This window comes from Podarcis muralis, chromosome 4 (assembly GCF_964188315.1).
Source record: "Podarcis muralis chromosome 4, rPodMur119.hap1.1, whole genome shotgun sequence".
Taxonomy (NCBI): domain Eukaryota; kingdom Metazoa; phylum Chordata; class Lepidosauria; order Squamata; family Lacertidae; genus Podarcis; species Podarcis muralis.
Window position 1 is genome coordinate 10,349,387 of NC_135658.1, and position 9,090 is coordinate 10,358,476.

General features: G+C 48.9%; 1 protein-coding gene across 4 annotated transcripts in view; it reads left to right on the forward strand.

Annotated features, from left to right (window-relative positions):
• TSKU (tsukushi, small leucine rich proteoglycan) overlaps window positions 1-8,843 on the forward strand; it is a 35,831-nt gene extending 26,988 nt beyond the window's left edge. For 3 of the 4 annotated variants that reach the window (XM_077926918.1, XM_077926919.1, XM_028725893.2), the window contains exon 2: window positions 7,652-8,843. In XM_077926918.1, the coding sequence (XP_077783044.1) occupies window positions 7,661-8,722 (1,062 nt within the window). In that variant the 5' untranslated portion in view covers window positions 7,652-7,660 and the 3' untranslated portion in view covers window positions 8,723-8,843. Of the gene's footprint in view, window positions 1-6,623; window positions 6,657-7,651 lie in introns of those variants that run through there. The other variant, XM_077926917.1, reaches the window with a different exon arrangement.
• The last annotated feature ends 247 nt before the right edge of the window (window positions 8,844-9,090 follow it).

The following is a 9,090-nucleotide window of genomic DNA, read 5'->3' on the forward strand; positions in this document are numbered from 1 at the left end:
AATATAGGTGGGCAGGATTTTTTTTAGGGGGGGGTATGCCAAGCGGGTGGCGCTGTGGGTAAAAGCCTCAGCGCCTAGGGCTTGCTGATCAAAAGATTGGCGGTTCGAATCCCTGCGGTGGGGTGCGCTCCCATTGCTCGGTCCCAGCGCCTGCCAACCTAGCAGTTCGAAAGCACCCCCGGGTGCAAGTAGATAAATAGGGACCGCTTACTGGCGGAAAGGTAAACGGCGTTTCCGTGTGCTGCGCTGGCTTGCCAGATGCAGCTTTGTCACGCTGGCCACGTGACCCGGAAGTGTCTGCGGACAGCGCTGGCCCCCGGCCTCTTGAGTGAGATGGGCGCACAACCCCAGAGTCTGTCAAGACTGGCCTGTACAGGCAGGGGTACCTTTACCTTTTTATGCCAAGCAGGACAAGGATGCGGGTGGCGCTGTGGGTTAAACCACAGAGCCTAGGACTTGCAGATCAGAAGGTTGGCGGTTCGAATCCCCACGACGGGGTGAGCTCCCGTTGCTCGGTCCCTGCTCCTGCCAACCTAGCAGTTCAAAAGCACGTCAAAGTGCAAGTAGATAAATAGGTACCACTTTGGCGGGAAGGTAAATGGCGTTTCCGTGCGCTGCTCTGGTTCACCAGAAGTGGCTTAGTCATGTTGGCCACATGACCCAGAAGCTGTATGCCGGCTCCCTCGGCCAATAAAGCGAGATTAGCACCGCAACCCCAGAGTCGGCCACGACTGGACCTAATGGTCAGGGGTCCCTTTACCTTTACCTTATGCCAGGCAGGGGGACAGGGGAAGCAGCCAGAGCCTTCCTCTCACCTCTCCCACCACCTGGGAGCAACCATTGTACCACACTGCCTCTGTGGGAGAGATTGGGGAAGCAGGGCTCGCTCCGGCCGCTTAGCCAAAGCCCCAGCTCCATCAGACACTTCCTTGTCCCTCCTCACCCCTTTTTTCCTTGCGTGCCAAGTTTATTTTAATTATTATGTATTAAATTTGTATACTGCCCTTTAGCCATAGCGTTCAGGGCGGTTCACAACATAAAAATACAATATATATTTTTAAACAACAACACACAAAATACATGAGAAAGATAGGAACGAAAACATACCAATAACTCCCTTCTCCCACAAAAACATCATGGGTTGGGCACAAAAAAATCCTGCATTGTGGGGGGTTGGACGAGATGACGCCTGTGGTCTTTTCCAACTCTATGATTCTGGGATTTTAAAGGGTATCGGAAGTGAATTAGCCAAAGGGCTGGTTGAAGGGGAACTTGAATTTGTAAGCTTGCAGACAAGGATGTCCTGTTCTAGCTGCTCTGGGAACCTTTTGGAAAAATGTGTTTATACTTTAAATTCTTTTAAAAATGTATTCTTTAAATTTCCCCTGAACACTCCCCCCCCCCAAAATACAAACTTACCTTTCCATGCATGCACCACGACTTCTGCAACATGTTCTGTTCACTGATTCAGAAGTTAGTACAGTGGTACCTTGGGTTACATACGCTTCAGGTTACAGACTCCGCTAACCCAGAAATAGTGCTTCAGGTTAAGAACTTTGTTTCAGGATAAGAACAAAAATCGAGCTCTGGCAGCATGGCGGCAGCAGGAGGCTCCATTGGCTAAAGTGGTGCTTCAGGTTAAGAACAGTTTCAGGTTAAGAACGGACCTCCGGAACGAATTAAGTTCTTAACCTGAGGTACCACTGTATAAACCTTCAGGACTTGTCTTGGGGATGGGTTTTTTTTTTGTTTTTTGTTTTTGGAGAATTTGCCTGAGATTTCTTTGTTTTTCCTCTTCCCTCCCTAACCCTTTCCCCTTGTGTGTCGTGCGTTTCAGATTGCAAGCCTGCAGGCGGGGGGGCCGTCTGGTCTGAATTGATTCTACTCAAGCCGCTCTGGGGGCCTTTTTGGCTGAAGCGCAGGGTAGAAACTCTCTAAATAAGTGAAGTTTTGTAGCTGCAGGGACTTGTTCAAGAGGAAGCAGGGATGCTGCCCGTTTTGGGGGCTAAAGAGCAGGCATCTGGGGTTAATTAAGGGCTGAGCATGAAGCTTTTCTTCCTCTCTTGGCGGCGGAGTCTGTGTTTGCTTTTGGTCGGCTTATTTTGTCTTCATAGCTTTCTATTTGTTTTCTTGCAGGGATAAAATCACTCCCGTCTCTCCCCCCCCCCCCCCCAAAAAAAAAAAAAAGAAGAGCAGGCAAACTCAGGAGAACTGTAAATCGCCCTGAATAATGATCAGACAGTGAAGGAGCTCATTTAGGGCCCGTTTGCCTGGAAAGGGGTGAAAATCTATTCTGAACACAGGACTGTTTGATTTGTGGCTTAGACGCTGAGTTCAGGGGTGTCAGCAGGCAGGTCAGGATGAGATTCACTGAGCTGAGCTTGGATCCTGACAAGACAGAAGTACTGTTTCTGGGGGACAGGGGGCAGGCAGGTGTGGGGGACTCCCCAATCCTGAATGGGGCAACTGTGCCCCTGAACGACCGGGTGCAGAGCCTGGAGTTCATTTTGGGCTCACAGCTGTCCATGGAGGCACAGGTCAGTTCTGTGTCCAGGGCAGCTGTCTACCAGCTCCATCTGGTACGCAGGATGAGACCCTCCCTGCCCGCAAACTGTCTCGCCAGAGTGGTGCATGCTCTAGTTATCTCCCGCTTGGACTACTGCAATGCGCTCTATGTGGGGCTACCTTTGAAGGTGACCCGGAAACTACAACTAAACCAGAATGCGGCAGCTAGACTGCTGACTGGGAGCGGCTGCCGGGACCACATAACACCGGTCCTGAAAGACCGACATTGGCTCCCAGTACGTTTCTGTGCACAATTCAAAGTGTTGGTGCTGAGCTTTAAAGCCCTAAACGGCCTCGGTCCAGTATACCTGAAGGAGCGTCTCCACCCCCATCGCTCAGCCCAGGCACTGAGGTCCAGCTCCGAGGGCCTTCTGGCGGTTCCCTCCCTGCGAGAAGTGAGGTTACAGGGAACCATGCAGAGGGCCTTCTCGGTGGTGGCACCCGCCCTGTGGAACGCCCTCCCATCAGATGTAAAGGAAATAAACAACTAGCTGACTTTTAGAAGACATCTGAAGGCAGCCCTGTTTAGGGAAGCTTTTAATGTTTGATGCATTGCTGTTATTTAGTCGTTTAGTCGTGTCCGACTCTTCGTGACCCCATGGACCAGAGCACGCCAGGCATGCATTACTGTATTTTAATACAGTCATACCTTGGGTTGAAGTAGCTTCGGGATAAGCATTTTCGGTTTGCGCTCCACGGTGACCCGGAAGTAACGGAGCACGTTACTTCTGGGTTTCACCGCTCACGCATGCGCAGACACTCAAAATGACGTCATGCGCGGATGCAGCGAATCGCAACCTGTGCGGATGCGGGTTGCGTTCTCTTCCGGATGCGAACGGGGCTCTGGAACGGATTCCGTTCGCATCCAGAGGTACCACTGTATTTGGTTGGAAGCTGCCCAGAGTGGCTGGGGAAGCCCAGCCAGATGGATGGGGTTTATTATAATATTATTATTATTATTATTATTATTATTATTATTATTATTATTATTATTATTATTATTACCTATGTAAGAGGCTTGTTTATAATTATATTTTGGGAATGTTCTTATGTTTCATTCTTTCTGCATGCCCCGTGATCATATTATAAAGTAGCTGTGATCTGTGTTATAAATCAGCCTCTTTTTGATCTCCAGTGTATTTCTTATCAATAAGAAATCTCACCGCTTTGAACACTCACGGCTTCCCCCAAGGAATTCTGGGAACTGTAGTTTGCTAAAAGGGTGCTGAGAGTCGTTAGGAAGTCCCTATACCCACTCACAGAGCTACAATCCCCAGAGCTTTAATCCTTCTTCCTCTGGGATAGCTCAGTTGGTAGAGCATGAGACCTCTGGGTTGCGGGTTCGAGCGCTACTTTGGGCAAACCCCGCATTGCAGGTGGTTGGACTAGATCAAGGGTCAGCAAAATTTTTCAGCAGGGGGCCGGTCCACTGTCTCTCAGACCTTGTGGGGGGCCGGACTATTTTCTTGGGGGGGTGGGGGAGGGGGGAATGAACGAATTCCTATGCCCCACAAATAACCCAGAGATGAATTTTAAATAAAAGGACACATACTCCCGGAATGCCCCGCGGAGGACCTTACGGTCCATAAATAGCAACACCCTAGAGGTCCCGGGCCCTAAGGAAGTCAGATTAGCCTCAACCAGAGACAGGGCCTTTTCAACACTGGCCCCGGCCTGGTGGAACGCTCTGTCTCATGAGACCAGGGCCCTGCGGGATCTGATTTCTTTCCGCAGGGCCTGTAAGACAGAGTTGGCTTTTGGCTCGGAGCCAATTTGATTCCCTCCCCCTCTTTCTTTTTCCTTTCTCCTCCTGTGATGAGGCTGCATTTTAATGTTTCAATATTTTAATGTTGTATTTTAATCTTGTTTTCAAGTTGTATTCATTCAACTTGTTTTTATTATTGCTTGTTAGCTGCCCTGAGTCCTGCCTTGGCTGGGGAGGGCGGGGTATAAATAAAAATTATTATTATTATTATTATTCATGTAAAAACACACTGATACCCGGACCGTCAGCAGGCCGGATTTAGAAGGAGATTGGGCCAGATCCGGCCCCCAGGCCTTAGTTTGCCTACCCATGGACTAGATGGTCCTCTGGTCCCTTCCGACTCTGCAATTCTGATTCTCCACCCTCATCACTTATTAGCTTTTATGGTTGAGCATCATATTTGGCAAGCAGTTAGCAGAACCAGCTTCTTGCTACTCTCCTTGAGGCTTCAGCTTAAAACAGCTAAACGTCTGCGTCCGTCCGTCCGTCCCCCCCCCCCTTTTTTTTTAACATGACCTGTGTCGGAAAAACAAGAGCGGCAGCAAATCTGTGTGTAACTAGCTGTGGAGTCTTGACTTAAATGCAGGTGGACAGGTTAATCAGTGCTTTTGGCTGGGGAGAGAGAAACCCAACAACCCAGGAGTCTATTAAAACTTGACAAACAGCAGGTACGGTTTTGGGGTGGGGTGGGGTTGAGAAGGGGGATGCTTTAAAGGGCTGGCAAAGCGAGGCTATTAAAACAACATCACTCGAGGTTTGATTTATTTCCTACAGATTTATTCACTGCTGGGCTGCTGTCTCTCTCTCTTTCCTGTTTAAAAATAGAAGGCCCTAATGATCGTTCCTTTCCTCCCGAGGCTGTGGAATTTATCTCTATTGTCTGCCGTCATTTTCAAATAGCTCTCTCTCTCTCTCCCCCTGCCTTCCCTCCATCTCTTTTTTCCTTCCGCTAAACTTTTCCACCTCTGTAAATTCACACTGGGGTCCGACTGCTTCGGTTTTTGAGATCAATCAGGCCAGTTCCAAAGTTTATGGCTGTTAATGGCGCTTGCCAGGGGTATAAACTGCCTTTCCTCGCCTCTCCCAGAGAAAAGAACAGAGCGCAGTGTGGCTATTAGGAAGTATTGACCCCCGTTGGGTTCAATTTTTTGAAACGGGGATTGCCATTTGTTTAAGAAAAAAGGGAGAGGAGCCTGGTTTTATTATCAAGCATGCAGAAATGGCATGTTTCAAAGTTCAATAGGCTTTAAAAATCATCAGGGAGCCCACAGGGGAAATGTGCCCATTATGGTCACCGCTTTCAGAATGACAAAAACTTTGGCATGGAACCGTAGATTTGGAAGGGGTTCTGAGGGTCATCTAGTCCAACCCCCTACTGTTAAGTTGTGGGTGAACATATCAGACGACACAGCGATTCTTCAAACAGCTCTTCTTTATTCAGAGGCCAGAACAGAACTGAACTGAAGGGTTCAGCCGGTCTGCTTATATAGAGCTCCAGTACAACGTTACTGTAACAACTTTCTAAAACTATCCAATCACTGAACGTCACTTTCAATCCCTTATTTGCATAACTATCTACAGTATCCCCCTGCTGGCCCAGGGTGAGAACTTTAGTACATAACACCTACAATGCAGGAATGTTTGGCCCACAACCCTGAGATTAAGAGTGAGTCTTGTGCTTTGCTGACTGAGCTATCCCAGCTGAATCACCATGGTAAGAGCATGAGACTCTTAATTTCAGGGTTGTGGGGTGTAAAACCACGGCAAACGGCACTTAAGCCAGTTCTGAGATTTGTTTCAGAAACTTGGAGGAAGTTGAATCCAGATGGCAGCTTGAGATGAACTCAGGAGAGAGGCACCCGACCAAACGATAGCAGAACCAAGGCAGAGATGCACCCAGCCCTGTTTACAAAGCTTGTTTAAATAAAGGAGTGTAGCACGGTGCGAGCGCACATATTTTCTCAGTGTGTGACACCAGCGCATAGGAGCGTGCTAGACTTTGGCAAGAAGGGCGCACACCAAATTAATATTCCACCTTTCCCCCAGAACCTGGGACTCAAGGTGGCTCACAGAAATTAAAACCAACCCCGATAAAACGCAGAAAGCTAAAAACGTATAAAAGATAATAGTTGAGAAAAAGTTCGATCAACAGAACTGGCACTACTATTGCGCCACATAATTCCCGTTCCGCGTTTGTAGGAACTCGTTAACTTTGGAGCTACCTGCCTATTGAGATCAATCACGCGCTTTCACTGTACCCTTTTCGGTGCCTACCAGAAACATTTTTTGCTTTGACAAGCCTACCCAGATGCATAGGAAGTTAAAGGTAATATTAGTCGGTTTTAGTATTTTAACTTTTGTATGTTTTAAGTTGGGTTGTGAATTTTTCTCGTTTTTATTCTATCTTTGAGGGTGGTGGTTGTTTTCAATCAAGCGGTGTATAGATCTCATGAAATAAATAAAAAAAACTACTGTATTTTTCGCCCCATAGGACGCACCGGCCCATAGGACGCACCTAGGTTTTTTGGGGGGAAATAAAGAAAAAAAATATATTTCCCCCCCAGGTCCGGGGCTAGAAGAACCAGGTCGGGGAACAGCGGGAAGGCACGCTCTGCCTCCCCACTGTCCCCGGAGCTTGTGGGGCTGGCGATGGGGAGGTGTGCACTTCTCCCCACCGCCAGCCTGCAAAGCAGGTCGGGGAATAGCGGGATGGCGGCGCTCCGCCTCCCCGCTGTCCCCCGAGCTAGTGGGGCTGGCGATGGGGACAAGTGCGCTTCTCCCCATCGCTAGCCTCCAAAGCAGGTCTCCGCAAGAGGTGGGAGAGGTTCAGGGTGCAGGCAGCTCTCCCACGGCTTGCGGACAGCTTCCTGAAGCCTGGAGAGCGAGAGGGGTTGGTGAGTACCGACCCCTCTTGTTCTCCAGGCTTCAGCGAAAGCCTGCATTCACCCCATAGGACACACACACATTTCCCCTTCATTTTTGGAGGTGGAAAAGTGCGTCCTATAGGGCAAAAAATACGGTACTTAAACAATTGGAACAAAAAGCAGATTTTGCCAGAAAATGCAAGCGGTGGGTGTCTGGGCATTCAGGTGAAAATTATGGCAAGCAGTGGATATGTGGGAGTCCGGACAAAGTCTGGAAACCAAACGCCATCTAGAAACCAGATCACTTCATTTTCAACTTCCAAATCAGGGTAATTTTATAAGGACCACCCCTGCAAATACCTTTCTCAGAACTATCCATCCCACTAATTGTACCTTCTTCACGCTGCCACTATTTGGTGACTCTTCCTGACGTTCCGCTTGTGTTTCCTGTTTGCAGATTCCAGCAATGCCTTTCTTAATCTGGTTCAACTTGCTGCTGCTCTCCCCGAATGTTGGCGCTTCAAAGACTTGCTTCCCAGGGTGCCACTGTGAAGTGGAGAGCTTCGGTCTCTTCGACAGCTTCAGCCTAACCAAGGTGGACTGCAGTGGGATCGGGCCCCATATCGTGCCTGTCCCCATTCCTCTGGACACGACCTACTTGGATTTATCATCAAACAACCTGGACTCCATCAACGAGTCCATGTTGACCGGCCCCGGATATACCACGCTGGTTAGCTTGGACTTGAGCTACAATAAGATCTCCAGGATCTTTCCCAGCACTTTCTCCAGACTCCGCTATCTGGAATCTTTAGATCTGAGTCACAACTCTTTGGTGGCCCTTCCGGACGAATGCTTCTCAGGGTCGCCTTTGGGGGATGTCGACCTCAGCAACAACTTCATCCTGGACATCACCACCAACATCTTTGCATCCAAAGGTCAAGGAAAGCCTATCAACGTGGACCTCTCGAACAACCTGATCAGCCTCGTTTCGAGACACCAGGGCAAAGCCATTCCCAACATCCAGAGCTTAAACCTGTCCGGAAACAGGTTGAAGAGGATCCCCGACCTTCAAGGAATCCCTCTCCAGTTCCTCAACCTTGACGGGAACCCAGTGGCGGCCATTGAGAAAGGGGCTTTTCAGGGGCTGAAGGATTTGATCCACCTGTCTCTCAGTGGGATTCCCGACCTGGCGGAGATTTCGCCCTACGCCTTCCAAGACCTGCCAGCTCTCCAAGCGCTCGATTTGTCCAACAACCCCAACGTCAAATCCTTGAACGCGGAGGTTTTCTACAGCCTCAACTTTTTGCAGGAGCTCAACCTGTCTGGCACAGGGGTGGCGAACTCCGTATCGAAAATGATGCTGAAATTTCTGCCTTCCATCAAAAGCATCACCCTCGGCAAGGATGTCAAGTGCATTAAGACGATCCGGGAAGGCCAGTACCACAGACAGACTGGGCTGACCAAGAAAGAGATTCTAAGTTGTCACGACAGCCATGGGTCAGTAGCAGCAGTGCCCTATGCTTTGTGACAAGGGTCAAGGAGATTGTGTGGATGCCTGGACTTCAATAAGCCTCAAATGTGCCTTCTATAAAAACTGTTAATTTATATATTTTGTATAATTCAATACTTGATTACAATGATTGATTGGAGACACAGGTTGTGGTGCGTGAGTTAATTTGATTTATTCTTCCAGCTCCCAGATTTCTCCCCTTATTGAGAAAGACACACATCCTCCAATGGTTGCCCAGGTCTAGGGGTTTTAGAAGACCACAAGCTGAACATGAATCAACAGGGTGACACAGCAGCAAAAAAAGCTAATGGTATTCTAGGCTGCACCCACAGTGTCTAGGTCAGGTGAAGTAATAGCACTGACGCAGGTGGCGCTGTGGGTTAAAC